Source organism: Acomys russatus, chromosome 2, assembly GCF_903995435.1.
Source record: "Acomys russatus chromosome 2, mAcoRus1.1, whole genome shotgun sequence".
NCBI classification, from domain to species: Eukaryota; Metazoa; Chordata; class Mammalia; order Rodentia; family Muridae; genus Acomys; species Acomys russatus.
This window is the reverse complement of record NC_067138.1, coordinates 642,039-669,107: the sequence shown is the minus strand read 5'-3', so window position 1 is coordinate 669,107 and position 27,069 is coordinate 642,039. Positions and strand designations below refer to the sequence as shown.

Here is a 27,069-nt window from a genome sequence, read left to right as displayed (position 1 = left end):
GGGTCCCCGGCATGAGAGAGGTAGAAGCAGTCCTATGGACAAGGGGCTGGGGGAAGCAGAGGAAGGCCCTCAGAGAACGGGGACGCCCGCTCGAGAACCTCGCCGGCCTAGAGGCCCGGGTGCAGAGGCCCCCCGCCCCGCCCCGGGGGCGCTCACCGGGTGGTTTGGGGGACTTGGAGGTCCCTGGGCGCTGGACGGGGGTGGGGGGGGGGAAGAGGCAACAGCAGGCGGAGGGTGGGGCCGGGCGGGGAGGGGAGGGGAGGGGGAGGGGCGGGGTCGGGCGGCCTGCCGGGGAAGTCACCCTCGGCCGCCGCGGCGGGCGCAGCGAGCGAAGACGCGCCGGGCCAAGGCGACCTGACCTGGACGTGCGGCGCGCGCGGGGGGCCCAGGCGGGGGGCGGGAGGCAGCGCCGGGCAGCGCGGGCCGCCGGGCCCCGGGGAGAAGCGGAGCCGAGAGGAGCGGGGGACACGGGCGGGGCCGCCGCAGCTCCGGATGGGACCAGCGCCCTGGCCCGTTAGTCCAGGCAGGAGCTTCGGGGGAAGCCGTCACTGGGAGAGTCACCCCTGCCTTTCCCTCCCCTCTGGCCCAGGCCTCGCTTCGCTCCCTGCCTGCTCATGTCCCAGTCCTTCCGCGGCCGGCGCCCTCCCTCCTCAGCCCGGGGCTCCCGCTTTTCGCAGCTTTTTGCCCTCCCGGCGGCCGGGTCTGCTGTGAGGTGCCCCCAGGCGGTTCTTTGTACCAACCTCCCCCAAGTCCTTGTCCCATCTCAGGCTCAGATCCCTCCCCTTCGAGGCTTGGGATTGTCAGGCCATTTCACCCCTCACTGTCCTCATCCCGGTCGCAGGCCCCCTTGGTCCCTCCCTCCTTTTTGCCACCCTATCCTTAAGTCTTTGGTCCTTGCTGCAGACTGATAGCCCACTCCTTCCCAACCCAGGCTTTCCCCAATCCCCTTCTTGCGTGGTCTCGAGCACTTTCTGTATCCCGGCCCAACTAAGCCTGGCCCTACTTCTTCTCTTCCTGGCCCTGTGTCCCCAGGCTTCAGGCTGGGTGGTGCTTGTGCCTGCCCAGTAGGCCAGAGCGGCCCCTGGTTCGGGGGCCGTGGGTCAGCTGCTTTACCCCCATGGCACTGCCATCACTGCTGCTGGTGGTGGCAGCCTTGGCAGGTGGGGTGCGTCCTCCGGGGGCGCGGAACCTGACGCTGGCGGTGGTGCTGCCAGAACACAACCTGAGCTATGCCTGGGCCTGGCCGCGGGTGGGTCCTGCTGTGGCACTGGCTGTGGAGGCGCTGGGCCGGGCACTGCCCGTGGACCTGCGGTTTGTCAGCTCCGAACTAGACGGCGCCTGTTCTGAGTACCTGGCACCACTTCGCGCCGTGGATCTCAAGCTGTACCATGACCCCGATCTTCTGTTGGGCCCTGGTTGTGTGTACCCTGCTGCCTCTGTGGCTCGCTTTGCCTCACACTGGCACCTCCCCCTCCTGACTGCGGGTGCAGTGGCCTCTGGTTTTGCAGCTAAGAATGAGCATTACCGTACCCTGGTTCGCACTGGCCCCTCTGCTCCCAAGCTGGGTGAGTTTGTAGTGACATTACACGGGCACTTCAATTGGACTTCTCGGGCTGCCTTGCTGTATCTGGATGCTCGCACAGATGACCGGCCCCACTACTTCACCATCGAGGGCGTCTTTGAGGCCCTGCAGGGCAGCAACCTCAGTGTGCAGCACCAGGTGTATGCCCGAGAGCCAGGTGGCCCTGAGCAAGCCACCCACTTCATCAGAACCAACGGGCGCAGTAAGTGTGGCCCGGGCTGTTTTAGGGACAGGGGAGGAGGGCCACTGTGTCCCTGGAGCACAGCACAGAAATAAAGAGAGCCATGGGAAACCCATATGTAATGGTTGGGATGGAGAAACTTATGAGAACAGAGCATCTGGGAGAGGGTTAGGAGAGAGCCTTAGCCTCTTAGGTAGAGGTCGGCAAGGCGGAGGCTGGGACTGGGGAAGTGGAGAGTTTGGGGAAGCAATGTAGGTGCTTTGAGCAGTGTTTATGGGTGATGCCTGCTCTGAAATGTGCACCTGCCAGTGAGGAGAGACGCCCTTCGGTTGTGACACAGGCTTTTTGTAGCATAGAGACAACCCTATGGGTTTAGGACTCAGCAGATTTGGTTGAGAAAGCAGGTAAAGATCACACACACACATACACACACAATGTGAGCACAAATGCCTGTGAGCCTAGGTAGAGGCAGGCAGGAGGGGAACATGGTTGTGAAGTGTAGCAAACATGGCTGTGGGGGAAGGAGGGACTTGAGTCATCACCCCCATCTCTGGGGTCTGGAGCCCATCTCTGACTTGTACCAGATGGCCCATGTGGCCCAAGGGCACTGATGACATGAGCTCTAAGGGGGCGGAGGATGGAAACATCTGTTGGGTAGTCGGGAGGTAGGGCGCTCACAGGATGGTGCTGGTGGGGAGCCCAGATGGATGCTGCCTCAGGGTGCCTTCTGTCATGTGTACCTCTAGTTGTGTATATCTGCGGCCCTGTGGAGATGTTGCATGAGATCCTGCTTCAGGCCCAGAGGGAGAACCTGACCAATGGGGACTATGTCTTCTTTTACCTTGATGTCTTTGGAGAGAGTCTCCGAGCAGGCCCCACACGTGCCGCAGGCCGGCCATGGCAGGACAATCGGACCCAGGACCAGGCCCAGGCCCTCAGAGAGGCCTTTCAGGTATCTTTGGAACCCAGACCAGAGATGGGAAGAGGTACCAGTTGAAGGGTCTGTTTCCCACAAGGCCTCATGCGAAGCCCCCGGCACAGGGCAGGGGTTGTATGTTAAGGGAGTGAGATGGCCAGAAAGTTTCTGTGTCTGGTGTCACCCTTCCTTCCTCGGACTGGCGGCTGTTACTCAGTGTGCTTGCCAGGATTGACTTTGGCCACCTCTGGAGATCTCAGGGTGCTCTCCTACGTGCCAGCAGTGAGCTAGGGTGCAGGAGAGAAAAGCTCCGAGCCTTTCCCTAGAAAGGGCTGCCATACTTATTGGAGAGGCAAGGTGCAATTACAATACAGCAAGTGAAGAAAGGAGACAGTTTTGTGCATGGAACAGATCCCGAGAGTCTGGGGCTTTTGTAAAGGAAATGAGACTTTGGTAATTTTCATGAGCGACGCCGTACTCACAGAGTGGTGGGACAGAGGTCTAGAAGCATGAGTGGGAAAAAGGGCTTACATGTTTGGTCTGGTAAGAAAGGAGGGTTCACTATTTAAAAAAAAATTTTTTTTTTTGAGACAAGGTTTCATTCAGGCCTAGACTGGTCTTGAACAAATACTGAGATTATAGACGTGAGATTATAGCAGATCTGGGAAACAAAATAACAAAGATATAATCAGATTAAGGGGCCTTTGAATGTTAAGGACTAGGATTTGCGCTTAGTGTCCCTGACATTTTTTTGTATGACAATTGGTGTATAACATAACCCAGGCTGCATTAGGAGACTGACTCGTGGCTCAGGAAGGAGTGAGGTCACACGGCTTGGACTAGGGCGCCTGATGCTAGGAAGAATGGAAAGAAATTCATTCACGGAAGAACTTGCAGAGAAATTCCATGCTCCTGTGCAGTTTCCCACCTCTCCCCTGAGCTTTCAGCAACCTGCTCCCTGCAGAAGACAATCCCAACTCCTTACCATGGTGTTTAGGACCTGCTACTTAGCTCTCTGCCTGCAGTTTCAGCACTGCTTCTGTTGCCTTCATGCCAGGAAGCCCAGCTGACCAGCCCCTTGCCAGCCCCCCTCCCTAGCTTTCCGCCTTGTGCACTTTGGCTCCTTTTCTGCACATTTTAGTTTTCTTCTCTACCCCCCCCCCCACACACACCCGCCCGCCCCACTCTAAAACTCCTTCTTGAGGTCACACCCTTGAATCTCTGTCTGGTTCCCTTACCAATTCGTCACCAATTTGTGTATGTAAGTGTTTCCTATTTATTTGTCCATAGCCCTCAAAAAGCATTTGAGGTGGCTTTCAGAGTGATGGTGAGGCCCTTCCCTCTCTGGGCGTCTTTGGTTCTAAGGAGAGTGTACACAGGCTGGAGCCGGGTGGCCATTCTTCTCCAGTGAGTAAGGGTTTATGTGGCTGTGATTATACACTTGGTTGTGACTGGTGAGCGTGTCTGACTGTGAATGACATATCTGTTTGCACGCCCTGCCATTTAGTCTGTGACTGTCACCCCTGAACGCGGGCAGTGGTGGGGCAGGCTTTGCCTATGTTGCTCCTCTCTCCCAAAACAGCCGCCCAACCTGCGTCTGTATGACAGCGATCCCATGTTCTGTAAGATTCAGAGCAGTATTTTGCCTTCTAAGGAACAATTCCCAGGTCCCAGGCTGGGCTGAGTCCCTTATTCCAGTGCTCAGCTCTGCCTACCAGAGAGCACGTTATTCAGTGTTGGACGCCCTTTGAGACCGCTCGCTGTTGGGATTTACTGAATATCTCTTATGGCCTCATCACTTTACTTGGTACTGGAATGCAATGCAGAACATGCTAAAAAGACTCTCCGCCTTTTCCGAGTTCACAGTTAGTAGGCGAGACAGACAAGAAGCAAACTTATGCCCTGGTGATAAGGGTTACCAGGAGAAAACCAGCTGAGTGGCATGAGAAGAAAAGGGGGCTGAGCCGTGGTTAGTTCAGGCCAGGCATGTCAGTACCTTTCCTGGGTCACAGGACTCTATAGCCATCTGGGTAGGGATTTTTTGTTTTGCTTTTTCTTTAAGTTCTGGAATCCAACCTAGGGCCTCGTGCTTGCTAGACGAGTGCCCTACCGCCGTGCTACACCTCCGTCCCCGGCTGTAGTCTTCTAAGGAACTTTGTATAGGACAAATATCTCTTCCTCCTAAGAGAATTACTGGCAGCCCAGGGATGGCAGCACTTGGAGTAGGGGAAAGAAAGATCTGGTCAGTTAACAGCTATATCAGTGAACTAATTCTTGGCTCCTCCCCTCACTGTAGGCCTTATTTGGACAGACAAAAAGGGAAGAGTCTTGTTACTTAAGAGAAGGGAGTCAGGCAGTGAAGGATAAGTTTGAAGGGAGACCAGGGCTTGGGAGCGGTGGGATGTGAAGCATCCTTAGGAAAAGCTTCTCTCATTCTTTGCCTGGACTGACAGAGGGGGAAGGTCAGTGGTCAGCCCTGGCCAAGAACAAAAGAGCTGTGAGTCCCTTCTGCCAGAGATGCTGATCCCCTTGGGTCTCAGACCAGGCCAACTCTGCAAAGATGGTAGGTAAGGCAAGGAGACCTTGGCCTTAGATGCCCAGAGCCTCTGTAAGGGGCTGTGATATCACGTCGAAAGGTGCCGGCACAGTCTGGGTACCGGGACTGAGGGGAGGGAAAGAGCTGGAATCGATAGAATTGCTTTCTTTTCCATTCAGTCATTGCTGCTGCAGGGCCCAATTGTGTTCATCTTCATATTGCCTGTACCTAGCATGCAGTAGATGTCTAATACACGTGTACTGTGTCAAAGTGTGTGTGTGTGTGTGTGTGTGTGTGTGTGTGTGTGTGTGTGTGTAGGGTAGATAAGCCCAGGAATTACTTTAGAGAGTACACCTTCCAGGCACCATAAACTAAGATAATTAGCCAGGACAGGTAAGAAAAGTCAATAGAGTGGAATGCAATAAGCAAGCAGCCAGGCTGGGCCTGGGTGGGGGTGGGGCGGGGAGCGGGGTGCAGGGGCGGGGCGGAACTCAGGTTCACACTGAGGAACTATGGATACAGAATTAGAAATCCCGAACCATGCATGCTGACTATGGGAACTGCTGCTTGCCACAAGGATGGAGGGAAAGGCACTTATTTGTAATCTCAGCACTTGGCGGGGGGGGGGGGGGGGGGGGGGGGGGCGGAGGCAGGAGGGTCGCTGAGAGTTTGAGGCCAGCCTGGGTTGTCTGGTAAGATCCTGTCTGGCAACAAACAGCAAGAAACAGACTGGGGAGAAAGCACCAAGCCGGAGGCTTTGGAAGGCAGACTCCCTTTCTGGAGGCTATTCATGGTTTCTTCCGGCCATGGCTGGCATGGCCTTCTGCTGTGCCCAGAGCAGGTCTCAAGGTGGGTGGTGCACTCCTGGTTTGCCCCCCATTGAACCCCTTAGTTTTGGCAGGGTTGCTTGTTTAGTTTTCCACTTGGGGGCCACTATGAACTGGGACTCAATTAGCTACCTTTGCCTTCCTTTTAGTCCTTGAGTAAGTACAGAAACTGTTCGGAGTTGTTTTTGTTTTGGGGTTTTTTTTTTTCCAGCTAGTTAGTAACCACAGCAAAACATTCTTGAATAGCCATTTTCTAAGTGTGGTCTTGGGATCCTGGGAGCCCCAGAAAGTCTTTTAGGGGGCTGTGAGGTGAAAGCTATTTAAAAATAATGTCAAGATGTTATTTGCTTTTGTCACTGTTCTCCTACGATTGCACAGCTGGATTTTCTAGAGGCTACACAATGTGGGGTGATGTCACCTCTCTGACAGCCATGGAAAACACGCTTGTGAATTTTTGTGTTTTCATAATTTATCAGGCTCAGTCTTAATTTTAACTTCTAACTCGTTAACTATTGATAGATGATGTAAAATTTCTTTGGGGTTCTCAATAAGTTTTAAGAGAAGAAACTTATGGATGGCAAGTTTGTAATCCCAGCACTTAGGGTCTGAAGTAGGAGGATTGGAAGTTTGAGGCCAAAAACAACAACAACAACAAAGAACAAAACAAGGGCTGGAGAGATGGCTTAGCCGTCAAGAGCATCCACTGCTCTTCCAGCGGTGCCAAGTCTGTTTCTCAGTGCCTACATCAGGTGGCTTGCAACCTCCTGCCACTCCACCTCCAGGGGTACCCAATGCCTAAAGGGGTTCTCTCTCTCCCTCCCTCTCTCCCTCCCTCCCTCCCCCTCTCTCTCAAGTGAAAAGGGGATTCAGAGATTATGACAGTTTTTATTTTTAAGATGAGGCCTGCTGTGTAACCCAAACTGACTTTGAACTTTCCATCCTTCTGCCTGAGTCTCGAGTGCTGGAACTGTAGGCCCGTGTCCACCACCCACGGCAAAAAGTTTGATTACTGCCAGCTTAAGGGTCAGTCTTCAACCTGGAGAGTTACAGTGCTGAAAAAGTGATAAAAATCTATTACTAGCCTTTGTTGAAGTAAACATTGTGCTGCTCTGATCTTTTTCCAGCTCTTTGCTGACCTTGTCATTTGTCAACAGTACCATAGCTCTCTACTTTTGTTTTTGGTTTTTTTTAATTATTTATTTTTATTTTATGTGCACTGGTGTTTTGCCTGCATGTATGTCTATGAGAGGGTGTCAGATTAAGCACCAGAATCCCCCAGTAAGAAAATTCTAGTTTAATACGGTGCAGGCACATTAGAAATTGACTTTGTTACTTTTTACCTGGAGCATCTGTGGATCACATGTGATACAGCCAGGATGTCTGTGTGGTCCATATGTTCTTTCTGTGATGAGAATAAACAAAACTGGTAGTAATGGCCAGATTTTTGTTCTGATTTTGTTGCGGTTGTTTTATGAAATAGAGTCTTGCTATGTAGACCTGATGGGCCTGGAACTCACTGTGTAGACAAGACTGGTGTTAATGTTATTGCAGTCCTCCTGCCTCAGCCTCCTGAGGGCTGTGGTTACACACGTGAGTCACCAGGCCCACAGCAGGCCCAGCGTGAAATGGCTAGACTCCAATCCATCACTCACATAGTCATATTTCACAAAATGTATCGCACTGACATCTTACTCTGAGTTGAGAGACCAGTCTCCTGTATGAGTCCTGAGTCCCGTCTGAGTCTCGTTTTGTCGTGTGGTCCAAGGCTGAGCAGTCCTGCAGTTAGAGATAGGGGATAGATGAGGCTCAAAGGAGCCAGGCAGGTGCTCTGGTGAGGGACAGAGATGCCTTGATTCATGTTAGTAAAACGCATGCATGGCTGAGGCCCCATGAGTCATTTGTTTATCTGTGCAGTGTGTGTGGCCATGTGACCTAGGTGACACACGTGCTTCTTAGTGAGCACGCTGCCTATAGTGGGTGTTCCCTGTCATACAGTAAATCACATTCATGGCTTTCACAGATGCAATCACTGTCTCAAAGTCTTTCTCACAGGGCTTAAAATCTAATTCACTGAGAAAAGTCAGTGTGGGCCAGTGACCCACTATGAAAAAGTCAACTTGTAATGGATTTTTAACAGCATTTTTAACACTGCTGGGAATAACTGTAGCCCTGGCTGGCCTAGAACTCACAGAGACTGGCCCACCTCTGCCTCTTGAGTGCTGGCATCAAAGGCCTGTGCCACCACACCTGGCCAAATCGTGTTTGTAGTTCTTGACAGTGGCAGGTAACCAGGAAAACACGGAGCAGAGGAACTCCCATGAGAGTGGTAGCCTGGCGGGAGGCTTGATGGTGGAAGAGAGGCAGGGGACATGATGGGCTGAGCTTGTAGACGGAGTTGACTTCATCCCACCCTGCCGCCTTCCCAGAAGCAGCCCCATCTGTCTTTCATAGAGGGGTGCCACTGCCCCCCAATTCCCATACTCTCCCCAGAAGGCTCCCCCCCACCCTACCCTGCTGCCTTGTGCATGTGTTTTATACTGCGTTGTTTTAACTACGTTCTCCTAGAATGATCTTTTCCCCTCATGCTTATCGTGAACCCTATTTACTCTTCCCCATATACCGTGGTGCAGACTGTATTGGTGATCACATACCGAGAACCCCCAAATCCAGAGTATCAGGAATTTCAGAACCGCTTGCTGATCAGAGCCCGGGAAGACTTTGGCGTGGAGCTGGCCCCATCCCTGGTGAGTAGGGACTCACTCTTTAGCTCATCATCTGATCTCCATCATACAGCAAGCCCCACTTTGGGGGGAGGGTCACTCTTGGGACCAGGATGGAGAAAGTAAGCCAGGAAACTGGGGAGACAGGAGGACACTGCAGGGATGGGAAGGGGCGTGGGGACCTCACGGGACATTTGCAGAGTGTTGCTGAAGTTGCTGCCCTCAGATGAACCTCATCGCGGGCTGTTTCTATGACGGGGTCCTGCTCTATGCCCAAGTCCTGAATGAGACAATACAGGAAGGAGGCACCCGGGAAGACGGGCTTCGGATTGTGGAGAAGATGCAAGGGCGAAGATACCACGGTAATGAAGAGGGGGTGAATGGAGGCCTGGGGGCTGACACTGGGCTCAGGAGTGCAGCGGGCAGGAGAAGAGAGACTCCAGGCATGACAGAGAGAGTCAGTGGGGGTTCAAGAACAGGCAGAGTGGATGCCCTGGGCCAGCAAGGTTTTGTGTGTGTGTGTGTGTGTGTGTGTGTGTGTGTGTGTGTGTGTGTGTGTGTGTATGTGTGTGTGTGTAGGAGGAGAGTGGGCCGGGGTAGATCTCTTTTTTTTTTTGGTTTTTTGAGACAGGGTCTCTCTGTGTAGCCTTGGCTGTCCTAGACTCACTTTGTAGACCAGGCTGGTCTCGAACTCACAGCGATCCACCAGCCTCTGCCTCCTGAGTGCTGGGATTAAAGGTGTGTGCCACCCCGCCCGGCCCAGGGTAGATCTCAAAGGTGAGGGACATTCTTTTTTTTTTTTTTTTTTTAATCTTAGGTGTAACTGGACTGGTTGTTATGGACAAGAACAATGACCGAGAGACTGATTTTGTCCTGTGGGCCATGGGAGACTTGGATTCGGGGGACTTTCAGGTGACGGGGGAGAGGACAGGGAAGAGGAAGTGACCCGAAAGTGCAGTTGGGACAGAATCAGTGGCTCTGGGGGTGGGGGTGGGTGGGCAGGAGCTTACTACCTCTGGTGGGAGTCTCAGGGAGGAGGCTGGGGGGCAGGCCTGCGGGCCCAGTGCTCTGCTTCCTCACAGCCAGCAGCCCACTACTCAGGAGCCGAGAAGCAGATCTGGTGGACAGGCCGGCCTATTCCCTGGGTGAAGGGGGCCCCACCTTTGGACAATCCCCCCTGTGCCTTTGATGCGGAGGACCCATCCTGTGATAAAAGTGGGTGTGTGCAGGGACTGGGAGCAGTCCCCTCCCCTCTCACCCTGCCTGTGCGCTCTGCCTCCTCTGCCTCACTGACACCCATTCCCACTGCTAGCTGTATCTTAATCTTCCTCCACAGCTCTCTCTCCTTACTTCTTTCCCTCAAGAAAGCCGTGTAACCCCCTGCACCTGTGTCTCTTTGCCCCTCGGGCCCCTCCAGTCTTTCTCAGGGTCTCTCTCTTCGTCTCTTTCTCCTTCAGCCCCCCTTTCCACTCTGGCAATTGTGGCCCTGGGCACGGGAATCACCTTCATCATGTTTGGCGTTTCCAGCTTCCTGATCTTCCGGTGAGTTCTGGGTTTCCTTACCTCCCTCTTGCCGCATGGCCTCTGGCCAGGCATCCTTGTTGTGTGGGGTGTGGATGCCAAGTTGCCCAACCTGGTGCGGGTTTCTTGGACTAGCACTTTGCTCTCTGGCCTTTTAATTTGGTTGCCCTTCATCCTAGATGTTTGTAAGCTGGGTAGACTAGTTTTTTTGTCTGTTTGTTTTATTTTTGATTTTGATTTTTTTTTGCTTTTGAGACAAAGTCTTGCTATGTATGTAGCCCAGGCTGGCCTTGAAGTCAAGATCTTACTCCCCTCAGTCTCCTGAGTGCTGGGATTACAGATGAGTGTCATTGTGCCTTGCTTGAATACTGTTTTCTTGTTTGAGATAGGGTCTTACTGCAGAGGCCTGACTGGTCTAGAATCTCACTATGTAGTCCAGGCTGGCCCTGAAATTCTCAGGGATTTACCTACTTCTGTCTTTCCAGTGCTGGGATTAAAGGCGTCTTCCACCATGCCCAGATCTGGGTACTGATTTTTTAAGAAATATTTTTATTTATATATCCCCTGTATGTCTGTGTGAGTGTATGCCACGTGCATGTGTAGGTGCCTGTAGCGGCCAGAAGAGGTCATCAGAACCTCTGGAGCCTGAGTTACAGTTGGTTATGAGCTGCCCAGGTGGATGCTTAGAGTTGAAGTTGGATCCTCTGGAAGAGCAGCAGGTGCTCCTAACCACTTAGCCATGCCTCCAGCCCTTGAGTATTGACTTTGGGTAGAGTTGGGATCAAAGGTGAATTTCTGTGCAATGGTTGTCCCCATCCTCCCTCCTCACCTCACTCCCACTAATAAGCAACAAAAATTTCGCAGATCTGAATATTTGGGGAATCCAAAATCAAGTCACCAACACATTCAAAATCTGGTTATGGTACACTTTGTGATTTGTGGAAGACAGTGCTTCACTGTGTCTTCACATAGTGGAAGACTAGATGCTCCAGGCTGGGCATGGCACTGCTCACTGGAGCACTTGCCTAGCATGTTTAAGGCCACAGGCTTGACGCCCTAGCCCGGAAGAAGGAAATGAAGAGAGATGAGAGCGGAGGGGAGAAAAATACACAACTACAGCTATGTGTGGTGCTACACATCCATAACCCTAGCATTTGGAAGGTGGAGGCGGGAAAGTCATCATGAGTTTGAGGCCTGCCTGTGTCCGGTCTCAAACCCAACCGAACCCAACCCAACCCAAACCACTTTCCCTCCAACACTGAGTACACCCAGGCACTCACAAGAATGTGGCACATTTCCTTCTGTCCCAGCCCTGTCTGTGGTGTAACCCTTGCAGCCCTAGTGGGTGACGGGACAGGGCATTGGCAGTCAACTGAGATATGCAGTCCTTACAGAAAACTGATGCTGGAGAAGGAGCTGGCTAGCATGCTGTGGCGCATCCGCTGGGAGGAACTACAGTTCGGCAACTCGGATCGTTATCATAAAGGTGCAGGCAGTCGTCTGACACTGTCGCTGGTGAGTCCTTGGCCCTCCGCCTTCCTCCGCCTTCCTGTCCCCTGTTCTTTCCTACCCTGGACCTTCCCCAGCACACTGGCCTGTAAGGACAGACCCTTGCACTACCACCACCATCTAACGTTCCTTTCATCCTTCCGCCTCCATGTTGCCCTTGGCCCCAGCGGGGATCCAGTTACGGCTCGCTCATGACAGCCCATGGGAAATACCAGATCTTTGCCAACACCGGTCACTTCAAGGTGAAGAGTCATCTGCTTGTTCTGGATCCTAACCATTTCATCATTCTCATACCCATCGGCCACTTCTGCCCCCTGAACCTCTGGCCCCTCATAACCCCCTCTCTGTATCCAGCTAAGCTCTTGGGTGCTCTTCGGTTCCCCAGTATTTCTCAGACACTCCTTCTGATGCTCAGTTGCTTTTTCTGTTTCCACCCCGACCTTAGGGAAATGTTGTCGCCATCAAACATGTGAACAAGAAGCGCATCGAGCTGACCCGGCAAGTTCTGTTTGAACTCAAACATGTACGTACTTGGGTATGAGTGAAAGATGAGGGTAGAGAGGGAAGAGGATACGAGGGGACCATGGATGGCAAACTGGCTAGGGGATTCATTTATCACTGATTCCCAGTTGCAGGTATAAGTAAGAGTGCAAGGTATAAGTCACAGTAGTATGTTTCCGCATCTAAATCTTAGTGATGTCAGCTCTCTTGCTCCCTTGTTTTTCTGATAGATGAGAGATGTTCAGTTCAACCATCTTACTCGGTTCATTGGCGCCTGCATAGACCCTCCCAACATTTGCATCGTCACTGAATACTGTCCTCGTGGGAGTTTACAAGTGAGGGACAAGTATAGGAGATGGTGGTGGGGTAGGGGAGGTGCCAGAATCACACACTGTGCCAAGTGACAGCCAGTGAGACTCGGGGAAGATGCTGATCTCTTCCATGTCACTGCCAGGATATTCTGGAAAACGACAGCATCAATTTGGACTGGATGTTTCGCTATTCGCTCATTAATGATCTCGTGAAGGTGAGTCTTCTCCACCCACTTAAAATGCCTCCATTTTCAATGTTTGCTGCGGTTTCTCTCCTACACCTCTGACAGGCAAGTGCTCTGTTCATGTCCTCTATCACCGTGGTTGAGGGGTGATGGGTGAACTGGGGTTCTGGGTTATAATTGGCAGGGAAGCAGGGAGTTTGAGCTGCCACAGCAGTCCTTACCCAGGGAGGGTTCTTATCTTCCTGTCCCAGGTATCTTAAATGTTCCTCTAGTGCCTCCTTTACCTCAAAGGGGGGCGGGTATTAAAATCCCTTAGCTCTAGCTGGGCATGCCATCCTATGGGAGGTGGAGGCAGGGGAGTGCTCTGATTCTGAGCCCAGCCAAGGCTTCATAGTGAGTTTCAGGCCAGTTTGGACTATACAAGATCCTATCCAGAAAAAGAAAACAAGGAAAAAAAAAAAAACAGTGAAAAGACATCTCTTAGTTGGATGTGGGTAGTGCACACCTCTAATCTCAGCACTCACTGAGACAGGAGGATTGGGTGTTCAAGAACAGTCCGAGCATCATAGTAACAATCTGTATCAGAACAAAACAATCAAACCAAACCCCTTGCACAGCAAAGAGATGAGTGAAGCCTCCAAGCACTTACTTCCTATTGTTTCTTGCTTTAACCAGTACCTGGCATGTCTATAACTAGCTGCTAAAGACATGTCTACTCTCTAGCCAGCAGATCTAAATGTAACTGACTTTTTGAGAGACACTGGGTCTCTCTGTGTAGTCCTGGCTGACCTGGAACTATCTCTGTAGACCAGGCTTGCCTCAGAGATCCTTCTGCCTCTGCTTCCTCTGTGCTGGGAGTAAAGGCGTATAATGCCACACGTGTAATGCCACACGTGTAACGCCACACATGCTTTGATTTCTTTTAGAGACAGGATTTCATGTTTCCCAGATTGGACTCAAACTTACTATAAAGCCAGAAATTGCTTTGAACTCCTGATTCTCCCATCTCTATCTCCCACCCAAATGCTAACACTGTAGGTGTGTGCCACCACACCTGGTTAGACTGAAAAAAAAAAAAAAAAAAAAAAAAAAAAAAGAAAAAGATTGGTTAAATTAAGATAAGGGAAGGAGAATTGCACTAAACCTTTGTTTCCATTCTGTTTTTGTTTGTTTGTTATGTTTTTGTTTTTTGTTTTTCGAGACAGAGTTTCTTTGTGTAGCCTTGACTGTCCTGGACTCGATTCGTAGACCAGGCTGGCCTTGAACTCTCAGTGATCCTCCTGCCTCCTGAGTGCTGCGATCAGAGGCCTGCGCCACCACAGCCCGGCCCTGTTTCCATTCTGACGGTCAACTATTTTCAAATGACCCAGAGGCTCACAAACAGTGGAAGCACCCTGGGGAATCTTGCACGGGTGCGACAGGAGTTCAGAAGCAGGTCTCAGAGCCAGTCAGTCTGATGACAAGATCCCTGGCTGTGCCTGATGCCACCTCTGGGTTTCTGCTAAATTCTTAGGAAGCTTTTTTTTTTTAAATCAAGTTATGCATATGAAAGTTTGTCATCAACTGAGAGAGATGATAACTATGAAAAGCAGGGCTCCTTTTTCAGTTTCCACAGCAGTCAGTTTACTGGCTCAGGCATTTCTGAAGGGTTTTTGGCTCTCAGAGCAATAAAGAGTAAGAGCTCACAGACCACGAGCTGTTCAGGCTGGAGTTTTACGTGCTCATGTCACGATGCCGGCTCACCACGCTGAGCCTTCTTTCCTTGTGTGTGTGTGTTGGGGGAGGGGGTTGGGGGTTCTCCAGAGTTTCTGTCTGGGCAAGTGCTGCTTGTCCTTCAAGACTAGCCTTTTAATTCCTTGAAGGAAAATGTCGTAATGTCTCTGCCTCCAGGAAGCCATACTTCTTCACGGCTTGGCTGTTGTTTGTCTCTGTCTAGTTTGGTTTGTTGGTTGGTTTTTCTGTCTCCTTCACTGCTGCCTGGTCTAGCATCCCTCTAGTGGATCCCGTTCTGCTCTCACCATGACCTGCTTCCTACACAGTAAAACACTAGATTCCAACCGGCTGATTGTCTGTGGTGCATCTAGAGACTAGGCCAGAGCCTTAAGCTGTGACGCCACTTCGGGTGCCACACTAGCGTTGGCTGTTCCTTCACCGCTCAGAAGGCTGCCATTTCCAGGGAGACTGTTGGTGATTCCCCGTACCCCTGTTCTTAAGCACTTCCCCCTATCCCTTGTGCCTGATACCTCGATGCTATTTCTGGTACCAGGAAGGGATGGCTTTCCCACTCTGCCTGCTCCGTTGAGTAGAGGCTCTTCCAGGGATGTTGTCCCAATTTAGCTGCTTGTTTTTATGGTCTCAATATCCTTTAATTTCTAGTTATTTGGGGTTAGCAGTCTGAATGTCTCTATACACTTAGCTGGGTCGTCTCATGGACTGGGGTGGCCTAAGCCGGGTCTGACCAAGATGCTTACTCTGAATCCTGCAGGGTATGGCCTTTCTCCACAACAGCATTATTTCATCCCACGGAAGTCTCAAGTCCTCCAACTGTGTGGTGGACAGTCGTTTTGTGCTCAAGATAACAGATTATGGTCTGGCTAGCTTCCGATCGACTGCCGAACCTGACGACAGCCATGCTCTCTATGCCAGTGAGACTGCTCCCTGCATCATCCCCCCTCCCCCACTCCCTCCCCCTGCCACCTACGTGTTATATTGTTCTTAAGGCCTTGGTCACTTCCTCCCAGGGAGGATGTGAGAGGTAGACCAGTAGCAGTAACGTGGGCATGGGGGGGGCGGGTAGGGGTGGAGGGGGGTGGTAAGCCCTGGTGGAATCCAGGCTGCCCTAGCCAGCCTCTTCACTCTTTGCAGAGAAGCTATGGACTGCCCCCGAACTGCTTAGTGGGAACCCTTTGCCAACCACGGGCATGCAGAAGGCAGACGTCTACAGCTTTGCAATCATTCTACAGGAAATAGCACTTCGCAGTGGTCCTTTCTACTTGGAAGGCCTGGATCTCAGTCCCAAAGGTGAGAGAGTTAGTTGCTATTCACAGCTTCTTCGGTTAGGGGCGTCTGGCTTTTCATCCACACTTTCTGTCGCCCTCAGAGATTGTCCAGAAGGTGCGAAACGGCCAGAGGCCATATTTCCGGCCAAGCATTGATCGGACGCAACTGAACGAAGAGTTAGTTTTGCTGATGGAGAGATGCTGGGCCCAGGACCCGGCAGAACGTCCAGACTTCGGGCAAATCAAAGGCTTCATTCACCGGTTTAACAAGTGAGAGGGCACGGAGGCTCAGAGGCTCCCGGGGACAGAAGCCTGATCATTCTTAGTGGATGAGGCTGGTGGGCCCCAGGTGTTAGTCTTGAGGAGGTTGGAGCAGGTGTTATATCCTGGCCTTCCTGCAGGGAGGGTGGCACCAGCATACTGGACAACCTCTTGCTGCGAATGGAGCAGTACGCCAACAACCTGGAAAAGCTGGTGGAGGAGCGCACACAGGCATATCTAGAGGAGAAACGCAAGGCCGAAGCTCTGCTCTACCAAATCCTACCCCAGTAAGACCTCTGTCCCACCGTGTCCAAACCTCTGTCCCACTGTGGGTTCTGCCTCACTTATCTTCTGAGAACTTGTTTGCAATCCTGGGGACCCTACTGTGTGATTTCTTGCCACAGTGAGCCCCCCACCTTCCCCCCCCCAACTACAGGCTAAATGCTCTCACTTTTAGGGCCCCGTTTTTCCTCACCGTTGTCTCAGCAAGTGTGTGCAGAACAATTTCAGCAGGAAGCACTTAGCCCCACATGGGTCCCCTCCCAATTCCCCACCGCTTGCACACCCTACTGTGCATTAGGTGACATCTCCTCACCCGCTTTCCTCTTCTTCCACCAGATCTGGCTTTGATGCTATAGCTTGTCCATGCCATAGCCACCTACCCTGTCCTCACCCTCCTGCTTTCTTCCCTGGGCTGGGTTCACTGGTGCCCCCTTGCTTCCTAGTTCTGTGGCCGAGCAGTTAAAACGGGGAGAGACAGTCCAGGCGGAGGCCTTTGACAGTGTTACCATCTACTTCAGTGACATTGTGGGCTTCACAGCACTGTCAGCTGAGAGCACGCCCATGCAGGTGAGGGCTGTGAGCAGGCACGGGTGGTGCAGGGCCCTGGAAACCTCACTGGACTAATTCGCTCTCAAATTCTTTTATCTTTCGGCTTGAGGGTTGAGAGCTATTAGACACTTGGGTGTAAACTTCAGAGCCTCTGCTTTCCCGTCCTGTTAGGTGGTGACACTCCTTAATGACCTTTATACCTGCTTTGATGCCATAATCGACAACTTTGATGTCTACAAGGTGAGAGCCAGAGCCAACCTCCTTCTAAGACCCATTTGAAACCCAGTTTCCTGAACCCTACATACCAGATCTACTCCACAGCTGATGCTCCCCCAAGGTCCTCCAGCACCCTGGTGCTTTTTAGTGGATGTGGTTCTAGCAATGCGGTCACTGGGCTAACACCTGTGACTCTCAGCTTCCCTAATCACAGCCATCACCTGGGTTAGTCTCCCTCTCTCTGGGGCATTACTATAGACAACTGGTCTTTCCTTCCAGAAGAAGACTGACTATGGGGTGTGGTGAGGGGAAAGACATGAGTATATGGTATAAAGCTCTTTGTTCAAGTCACTGAGCTGGCCGAATTGTCCTCGGGAGTAAAAATATGCTGCATTTGAATATCGACTTTACAGCCAACTATGTGGACTCAGGCAAGCAACAGGAGTCCTCTGAGCCTAATTTGTCGCAGGAATAGATTAGTTATATAAGAACTGATGGGCTGGTGAGACGGCTTAGGGGTAAAGGTGCCAAACCTGACGACTTAGGCTCACTCCTTGGAGTCTATCTGATGGAAGGAGAGAACTGACTCCTGCAGGTTGTCTTCTGACTTCCACAGTTGTGTGTGTGTGTGTGTGTGTGTGTGTGTGTGTGTGTGTGTGTGCATGTGCACTCATGTGCATGTACACATAAATAAATGTGAGAACTATTTTTTTTTCTAGACAGGGTTTCTCTGTGTAGCCTTGGCTGTCCTAGACTCACTTTGTAGACCAGGCTGGACAGAAATCTACCTGCCTCCACCTCCCTGAGTGCTGGGATTACAGGTGTGCTCCACCGCATCCAGAGAGAACTTTCTGTTTTTGTTTTTTGTTCTGTTTTTTTAAGTGCCTAACATTGAGTGTGGTAAGTGGCAGATAATTATGTTGGGTGTGGTGATGTCTTCCCTATCATCCCAGTATTTAGGAGGCTGGGACAGATGGATCATGAGTTTAAGGTCAGCCTTGGCTACACACGGAGACCCTATCTAAACGTAAACAAGGTTCTTTTAAAGCCACTCTGTCTGATGCTTCCCTAACAAAACTCCCACAAACCCTTTTACTCAAATCCATCAATTGCTTTATTTCCTATTTACTTCAGATGACTTCACCTATCCCTGGAGTGTTTGGGAATCAAACCCATTGCTTTTCCCATGCTAATCCATTCCACTGCTTGTACATTGCTGGTCTTATTTTATTTATTTATTTTTTGAAGTTCATTTAATTATTTTCTGGACCAGTTGAGAGTAAGTTTTAGACACAGTGCCCCTCTATCTCTAAGTGCCCCGAGTGGGCACCCTACCAACTTCACGGCATGCCATGGGTTCGGTACAGGCATCTGCTCAGGGGCTGCCTCTGGTCCACACTGCGGAGGCTGCTTGATCTTCTTTGAGCCTTGGGGTTCTTTGGACTAGGATGGTGACCCTTTCTACTTGCTCAGCAAATGTTGCTGCTGAGTATTCACTGGGTGCTGGGGTCTCCAGGAGGAGTTGTGGGTTCCCCATCTTATCTCCAGGTTCTCAGGACCACAGCCTAGGGCCATGGAGTTCCCAGTCTACCTACTCAATCATGGCCTTGCAGCCTGGCAGGGCCACTCCTGGTGTCCAGCTTGTCTTCCTATCTCATTCCCGGTGACACAGCTAGAGATGGCCTCTTCAAACTAGCTTTATTATTTTATTCGTGTGTGTGTGTGTGTGTGTGTGTGTGCGCGCGCGCGCGCGCGCGCGCGGGCGCGCGTGCATGCATCTGTGTGAATGTGACACCTGTGTGTGGTTGCCCGTGGAGACCACAAGAGGGTGTCATATTCCCTGGCGCTGGAGTTACAGGAGGCTTGTGCTGTTACGTGGGTGCTGGGCACTGAACTCAGGTCCTCTGGAGGAGCAGCCATTGTTTTTACTACTGAGCCGACAGATGACCTTTCAACCTTCCCTTTAAATCAGGTGGAAACCATTGGGGATGCCTACATGGTGGTATCTGGCCTTCCAGGCCGAAATGGTCAGCGGCATGCACCAGAGATTGCACGAATGGCCCTAGCATTACTAGATGCAGTCTCTTCCTTCCGCATCCGTCACCGACCCCATGACCAGCTGAGGTTACGCATCGGCGTCCATACTGGTAAGGCTGATTCTCACCTAGCCCTAGGTCCTACGTTTCTGGGTCTCTACCAACCAGTTTGTTTTAATAGGGCCAGTCTGTGCTGGGGTTGTTGGCCTGAAGATGCCCCGGTACTGCCTTTTTGGAGACACAGTAAACACTGCTTCTAGAATGGAGTCCAATGGTCAAGGTGAGGACATCAGCCTTTAACTCCAACCTTGACCTGGATCTGCCTGGCTCTTTTCTTCTTTCCAGAGCTCCTCCGGGTCTCTTGGTTGGATAGTTCTGAGGTGCTCCATCCTTGGGCATATATTGATTATCATAAACATGCACTGGGAGGGCAGGGGGTATGTGTGTGTCTTCCTGAGGGGTGGCTGACTGCATTCTCCAGCAATGTCAGTTCTGACTCTTCCTTCTCCCTCTGCTCCTGGTCTATGCCACCCCAGCTCTAAAGATTCATGTTTCCTCAACCACCAAGGATGCCCTGGACGAGCTAGGATGCTTTCAGCTAGAGCTCCGTGGGGATGTGGAGATGAAGGTGACAGCAGGCCGTGGGGGAGTGGCTTGTGGAAGGGTGGAAGGTGGGGGAAGAGAGGGAGATGAAGGCATTAACACAGAAGAATCTGAACTATGTCCACTCCCCTGCCTCCAGGGAAAAGGAAAAATGAGAACTTATTGGCTCTTAGGAGAGCGAAAAGGACCTCCTGGACTCCTGTAAACCCCAAGCCAGACAATCTCCTGCTGCTGGTACTTGGATGGGCAATGGACGCCGTCTCTCTACACAACAAAAACAGATATTGCCATATGAGATGGAAAACATGCACAAAAGCCCTCTGCCTTATATGGAGTCATAGCCCACTGCAGCTCAGCCTTGTATATATTATACACGCCCCCTCCCTGGCTTGGTCCTCTTCCTGCCTTCTGTAAATATCTGCATCTAGACCAGAATATTTTGTCCAAGTATAAAACAACAACAACAACAACAACAACAACAACAATAAATCATGGTGTCATTGTCTGGGGTCCAGGCCATCTCAAGAGGAGAATACTGGGTGCGGACACAGTGACTCACAGAATCAATCATTAGCGGCTTCCGGGTAGGAGTGCTTTATGTAAAACTCCCTTGCCAAGTACAGAGAATTAACTCCACCTCTGTAGTATAAACAACAGAAATAGACTCCAATTTCCATGTCCCCTTGCCCCCTGAATCTTAGAGTAGAGCTGTTCTCTCTCTTCCACACCCTTGCCCTCCTCCCTGACAGGCAAGGGAAGACACTGTCCCCATTTGCTGGGGGCCACTGTCAAGTTCATAGGGCAAAGGCTGCCCCAGAGACAAGGGCACCGGTGTCGAGAAGGCGCAGTTCTTCCGGAATGGCGTGTCCAGCGTCTTGATGTTACTGACACCCTGGAAGAGTCCCAAGAGAAGGACAGATGCCACCCTTTCCCGAGCTAGAACAGAAGAGCCCCTCTCCCTGCATCCCAACACCTAGTCAACTGCACACACCGGTAGCTGTGGCGCTCGCTGTATCCAGAAGCTCTCAGGCTGTTCCTGGCGGTAATCATGAGGCTGTGAGGGGAAACATATTGAGTAACCCCTGGCCTTTGGTTCCCTCTCAAAACTTGTGGCTTTGTTGCTTTCCCACTGTTGGGTAGCGCCCAGCTGTACAAGCAGGACGGGCTGGGTTCTCTCACCTTCGTTGGGGCTGGAGGCCCTCTTAGTACCAGCTCCACTTTGTAGTCATGGTGTGTTACCGACTCAGGCTCAACGAGCTTCCTTGGAGGTTCTTGTTCTGCCTGCACCTCTTTACTGCACAGCCCTGGGAGAGGTCAAGGCCAATCCCCATTTTTCTCCTCCCCTTCCCCTTCCCCATTCCCAGGCTCTCACCAGATTTGGTGGTGCAGGAGCAGCTCCAACATGCCTTCACGCTTCCCTGTGGGAGGGCAGAAGAGGAGGGTCGCCAAGCAGCTTCAGGGAAAAGAAGGGAAGGCTTGGGGTATGTCTTTATAGCCACCAAGTAAGCCCCAGTCCCACCAGAAAGCCCTGTCTCTTGTTTTTCTGCCCACCGGGCTCTTTCTGGTCCCCTGCCTTCCATGCTTCACACCTCGAAGCGGGTGGCAGGCTTTTCTTGGGGGCTGGTACGAGTCTTTCTGGGTGGTGCTAGAAGGCATGGGTGATTGAAGTTGCATAGTCAGCAGCCCCTGGTGTCCGTGTCGGAAGAAGTAACTCTCAGAGCCATCTTGGAATCCTGGCAGTTGATCCAGGTGGTTGGTGGCTCTCTGTGGACCCCATGGTAAAGTGACTATGAGTTCCCTTCTAACATGGACCTTCACCACAAACTATTGGCTCCCTTAGGACACTGAGGTCAGCTTTCAGGAAAAGAGAGCAGGCCAAACTTTCATACCTCTTCCTCCCAGTTGTAGAGGAGACATTGGCCACGTGGCAGGGTTTTACAGAGAAACCCAGGTTCCTTTTCAACCTCTGGTGGCTTATGTGGGCCCCGCGCCCCAGGTTCTGAGACTTGCAGAGCTTCCCAGGGCTGTTGGTGTGGCTCCCAGTGGCAGGGCGGAGGATTCCATATAGGGAACAGACATGGTGCCGTGCTTCTGAACACAGAGTGGGCAGGACCAGGTGCAGAGGCAGGGACAGGTGCAGAGGCAGGACCAGGTGCAGAGGCAGGGACAGGTGCAGAGGCAGGGACAGGGGCAGAGGCAGGGACAGGTGCAGAGGCAGGGACAGGTGCAGAGGCAGGGACAGGGGCAGAGGCAGGGACAGGTGCAGAGGCAGGGACAGGTGCAGAAGCAGGGACAGGTGCAGAGGCAGGGACAGGTGCAGAGGCAGGGACAGGGACAGGTGTAGGGGCAGGGACAGGTGTAGGGGCAGGCCCAGGCCCAGAGCCCTGGCAAGGCTCAAAGCTCTGGCCAAGACCACAGCAAGGGTCAGACTCAGAGCTGTGACCAGAGCTATGGGCAGGATAAGAAGAGGCAGTTGCAGGGCCTGAGCTGAAGTCTGCGGTGTTACAGGGATTCCGAGGAACGTAAGAAACATAGAGGGGCTGATAGCCCAAACTCCCATGGCCCATCTGATGGGAAGCAAAGCAGGCGGCCTCGGAGAGCTCTGTGAGCCCAGGAACCCTTGTAGGTAGTACAACTGGGGCAGTTATAAACTCTAGGGCAGACCTAGGACTGTCACTGGAAGGAATGGGTTCTGAAGTGGTCTCCAGTTCTTCCGAGCTGGGCTGTACATCTAAAGATCTGAAAGAAACGGATACATCAAAGCTGTCAAAATCGCTTCAAAGTTAGTTCGTAGACCTTCCTTGTTCTCTTATACCCACGGGCGCTTACCGCGATTGAGATTCCTCCGTAGACTTGGAGGTCTCCATTTTCAGACTCCACCTCCTCGGTTGCCATAGAGACGGCAAACAACTCCAGGAGACTGCGCACAACTAGAGCTGGACAGATCCGGCTGTAGCCGGTAGGAGGAGATAAACAAACGCTCTCCAGGGGCGGAAGTCTTGGACTCGGTGCTCTTCAATAGTCCCGGCTCCGTTCTGCTTCACCTGGGCTTTCAAGGTTCCACTAGTCTGGCCTCTCGCCTCCACGCCCAACTTGATTGTAGTGACTAAGGTGATTCATGGGGGCGGGCATGCATCGGAGACAAGAACAGGATGGGCATCAATATGAACTCCCATTTGGTTTATTTCCTAAGTTGGGAGAGCAAAGCACTTTTTCCCCCTTCCTTTTTAACAGTTTAGGGATGAAAAATATATGAAATAGGATCTGATAATGCAGCTCAGTGGTAGTAGTGTTTGCCCAGCATGCCCAACTGGGGTCCTGGGTTCGATCCTCCTCAGTGATACAGATAACTGCAAAATGGAAGGGAATATGGTACAGTACACAGGTCTCTGTGTAGTCATTAGGGCAAATTTCTACTGTTATTATTATTATTTTCCCTAGAAGCCAGACCTAGAATGGACCATTAGACACTAGCAGATCTGTGCTATACGTTCTTTTAACCACTGAGCAGGTTCTTTTTGTTTGTTTTGTTTTTCGAGACAGGGTTTCTGTGTAGCCTTGGCTGTCCTGCACTTGCTTTGTAGACCAGGCTGGCCTCAAACTCAGCGATCTGCCTGCCTCTGGCTCCCGAGTGTTGGGATTAAAGGCGTGTGCCACCACGCCCAGCCACTGACTGGGTCTTATTCTGACCATGGCTAAGAAAGTTCATAGCCTTGGACCCATTTTCTTTTTTCACCTTTGTGGTATAAATTTGTCACATATTTTAGACAAAGATGCAATATTGAGGGAGAATAGATTTTATTAACAGCACAGGATTCCTTTTCCAACTCTCTCTACCCAAGCATCCAGGTCTGTGGTCCTTGGGCAGCTGTCAGGGTTAGCCAGGTGGCCACTGTAGCTGTCGTCCTCCAAGCACGTGAATGTGAAGGTGATATACGGACTGCGCGCCCATCTTCCCATCGTTGACCACTGAAACAGAGCTTGAGGTTAGGGATCATGACCACGGGAGTGGCCAAAGAATAGAGACTGCATCAAGAAACGGGGACTCTCGTGGACAAAAAAAAAAAAAAAAAATCACTCACCAAGCCGATACCCGTCTTTCAGACCCTCAGCCTTTGCTATCTTCTTGGCCACAAGAAGTAAGTGTCCTAGAAGCTACCAGGAAGAGGGGAGGGACAGAGGTGACCAACTCCATCAGAGTCAAACCTCTAGCTTAATCCAGGGCTCTCCCAGACAGGTCCCTGTCCCTGGTCTCCCCACCTGCTGGTCTTCTTCTTCAGCCTGGCTAATTCGAGGAATGGGTTTCTTAGGAATGACCAGAAAGTGCACAGGAGCCTGAGGCGCCACATCCCGGAACACTAGGCACTGTTGGGGGGGGGGGCGGGGAGGGGGCAGTGACGGGTAAGAGATCACTGTTACTTCATCAGGCCAATGGCACCTATGAAATTCTCAAGAGGGTTGGGCCCTAACGGGGGGCCCTCACCTGCTGATCTTCATACAGAATGTCAGCTGGAAGGCTCCGGTCCAAGATCCGGGAGAAGATGGTTGGTGCAGCTCCTCCAGGAGCTGCTGTCTGGGCCTTGGTCACTTCACTCCCATCAGTCACACCTGCGTTTCCTCGAGCCTGAAGGTGGGGCGTGTGAATCCAAAGGAGAGAGCTGGCAGTGATTTCCCCTCGCACTTAGTTGGGGATGGGAGAGGCTGGGCTCCGAGAGCTTCACTAACCTCCTTCCTTCTTCTAAGAACTCATTAGTGGTTCCACTCAAGGGAAAAGTTCCCGAATCTCAGGGCCTGAGCAGCAACGGGTGCAACAGACGATGGTGCCCGCTTACAGAACACGCAGTAATTACTGTGTAGGACTTAGGAGTGCAATTCATGCCTGTAAATGTGCCTAAGAAATCTAGCGCTGTGCATGTAAAAGGACCCAGAACGGCAGTTTCAAGACTTGTCTCCACCTGCGTGTGGAGTTGCAGGCCCTAGGATGGGGAGGCAGTGTGGGATGCATAAGACACTGTCCCCAAAAGCAAACAAAACAACGTTGGGATCTGAGTTCCTATGCTACCCTTGAATACCCCCTCTGACCGCTTCGAAGAGTGATGGAAATCCTGTCCTAATTGGACGTGAAGCTCTTTACTGTGTTCCCGCTTATTTCTACTATGCGTTCTCCGATCTTTAGGCTTTGTTGCTTGCTTTTAGGTTTTTAATATATTTGTCCTATCGGACACTTGGCTGATCTCTCATTTGGGTGTCAAACTTGATATCTGAGTTACGTAAGAGTCCAGCTAAGTGAACTCGATAGGAGGTAGGAATATTCCAGTTTCCCACCGATTCAGGGAAGACCAGAGTGAGCGCGTTGCACTGAGGGGAAACAGTGGGATAAATTAAATCGCTGCCGCAAAGTGTGGAAGATGAAAGAGCAAAAACTGGTCTACATTAGGGGTCAGAGGTCCGAGGAGAACAGCCGGCTAACTCCCAGAAAAGAGAACTCAATTCCTGCAAGTGCACGACAGAGGCAGCCTGGAGCAGGCGCCCAGCCAGCAGCACCCGTTCCGTCCCGACCCGGACGCCGCAGAGAGAGTCCCTGAATCTGACCCTTGGGAGAGGCAGTGGCTCCGTGGGGATGTGCGGCACGCGTGCCGGCCCCGGGATGCACCGGTGCCTGCAAGACCCCCTCGTCCCTCCGGCTGCGTCTCACCTGCGCCCCCCGGGGCCCCGCGGCCGCCAGAGTTCTGCGCGCACAGCGCAAACCCAGTGCCAGCAGCACTGCAGCAGCCATCTTCCCGGAGCCTGCCGCGTGCAGCCACAGCGCCATTGGCCCCGTGCGGCTGCGGGGCGGGCCCCGCGGTGCATCTCATTGGATCCCTACGCAGTTTCGTTTTGAGGTTCTTTCCCATTCCATTGGAAGGACTGAACCTCGGGGGATGGGATCTTTTCTTAATGGGCTCAGGTTTACCACTTCGACCAAGCTTAGGTTGTGGCTCCTGAGTGGGTGGGACTTTCCTCGTGCTAGGCTAGTCCCTTTTAGCTCTGGCCACTAATGGTGGGGGGAGGAGGGGAGGGGAGCCTTGACACCTGCCGCACAAAAGGCTAAATGTAGTGCAGCCCCTGGCCAAGGACATTCGGCGCTTATTGGTTCCAGAAGTCATGTGGGCGGGACTAAAGGTGAACTGGGAGCCAGGCCTTTTTTAATCTGTAGGGTAGGTACCTGGTCTCATCAAGTCCAGTCCTTTGATCACTTCAAAGATGCGAGATATATTGTATGGAAAAAATTTTTTAAAAAAACTTAAGGTCAGCTTCTTTATGTTCGTGCTCCCACTTACATCGATATCACGCAGTTTTTCCGGCATGTTTTTTTTTTCTCATAAACTGGTGAGGATGGGAGCATCCTATGTATGCTGTACATTTTTTTTTTTTTTCACTTCATAAGTGGCGTGTGGTGCTGTTAGCTCTGTGGCCAGCATCTTCAGCGAGCCAGTTCTGCTTGTATACATACCATTTTTTCCCCACAAAAATTATGTGTGTGTCTGCGTGTGGGTTGTGTGCCTATGTGTACAGGTGCCCATGGGACGCTATAAGGTGCCCTAGAACTGGAGGTTACAGGCTGTTGGGAGCCACCTAATATGATTGCCGGCAGCTGAGTCCCAGTGCTCTCCAAGTGCAGTATGTGCCATGAACTGCTTAGCCATCTCTCTCGCCCCTAAGGGTTTATATGTATATGTGTGGGTTTATGTACAAGTCCATGTGGGTGCCTGCGGAGGCCAGCGAGGGTGTCAGCAATTTCTAGCTGGAGTGAGCAGCCAGATGTGAACCAAGTATCAGTCCCCTGCAAGACAGCCAACACTCAAGCACTGTACCATCTCCCCATCCCCACTTTATATCTTGAAACAAGAAACACGAAATTCCACGTGAGACACCGAGGCAGGAGAGCTACTCACGAGTTCCAGGCTAGTCTGGTCTACATAGGAAGACTAGGACTCAAAAATCATTAGCATCCCCTCTACTACCTCCAGTACTTACCACCTGGTGAGTTCTAGTCTGGCACAGTAATGTAAGTTACTATTGTACCTCTAGAGACTGTTTTGCTTTTGCACGTGGCCTGATATATAAATGCTGTTTTTTTTTTAATTTGGTGTTTCACTGTTCTGCTTTTTATATATAGAAATAGACAGTGTGTTTATTATTCTCATGTTTTTTCAAATTACTATAATTTATACACTTTGCAGTGGCAACATACTGTGACCACAGTGACCTAATCATAATAACTCTTCTATTAACTGAATTAGTTTTATATGATCATCACAGCTCAACCAATGTTGAGAACCTTCTGGAATTAG

The 27,069-nt window shown here is 51.6% G+C and overlaps 3 protein-coding genes across 3 annotated transcripts; 1 reads left to right on the top strand and 2 right to left on the bottom strand.

Moving 5' to 3' along the window:
• Positions 1-409: 409 nt before the first annotated feature.
• On the top strand, positions 410-20,007 carry Npr2 (natriuretic peptide receptor 2). The gene is made up of 22 exons (XM_051157091.1): positions 410-1,784; positions 2,510-2,715; positions 8,673-8,786; positions 8,989-9,124; positions 9,580-9,674; positions 9,845-9,977; positions 10,220-10,304; positions 11,678-11,798; positions 11,960-12,034; positions 12,238-12,315; positions 12,524-12,628; positions 12,748-12,819; positions 15,275-15,434; positions 15,655-15,810; positions 15,890-16,058; positions 16,190-16,336; positions 16,775-16,898; positions 17,052-17,120; positions 19,069-19,243; positions 19,314-19,412; positions 19,669-19,760; positions 19,875-20,007. The coding sequence occupies exons 1-22, from the start codon at positions 1,118-1,120 to the stop codon at positions 19,938-19,940; spliced, it is 3,144 nt and encodes a 1,047-aa protein (XP_051013048.1). The 5' UTR covers positions 410-1,117; the 3' UTR covers positions 19,941-20,007.
• Positions 20,008-20,321: 314 nt separating this feature from the next.
• Positions 20,322-22,602, bottom strand: Spag8 (sperm associated antigen 8). Its single transcript, XM_051165063.1, has 8 exons — positions 22,565-22,602; positions 22,072-22,510; positions 21,625-21,864; positions 21,325-21,499; positions 21,108-21,153; positions 20,915-21,029; positions 20,727-20,789; positions 20,322-20,627 (listed from the first exon to the last, which is right to left on the bottom strand). Exons 1-8 carry the CDS (start codon positions 22,600-22,602, stop codon positions 20,433-20,435), a joined length of 1,311 nt encoding a protein of 436 aa, XP_051021020.1. The 3' UTR covers positions 20,322-20,432.
• Positions 22,603-23,498: 896 nt separating this feature from the next.
• Positions 23,499-25,591, bottom strand: Hint2 (histidine triad nucleotide binding protein 2). Its single transcript, XM_051165640.1, has 5 exons — positions 25,431-25,591; positions 24,219-24,359; positions 23,996-24,100; positions 23,818-23,890; positions 23,499-23,704 (listed from the first exon to the last, which is right to left on the bottom strand). The coding sequence occupies exons 1-5, from the start codon at positions 25,545-25,547 to the stop codon at positions 23,613-23,615; spliced, it is 528 nt and encodes a 175-aa protein (XP_051021597.1). The 5' UTR covers positions 25,548-25,591; the 3' UTR covers positions 23,499-23,612.
• Positions 25,592-27,069: the final 1,478 nt, after the last annotated feature.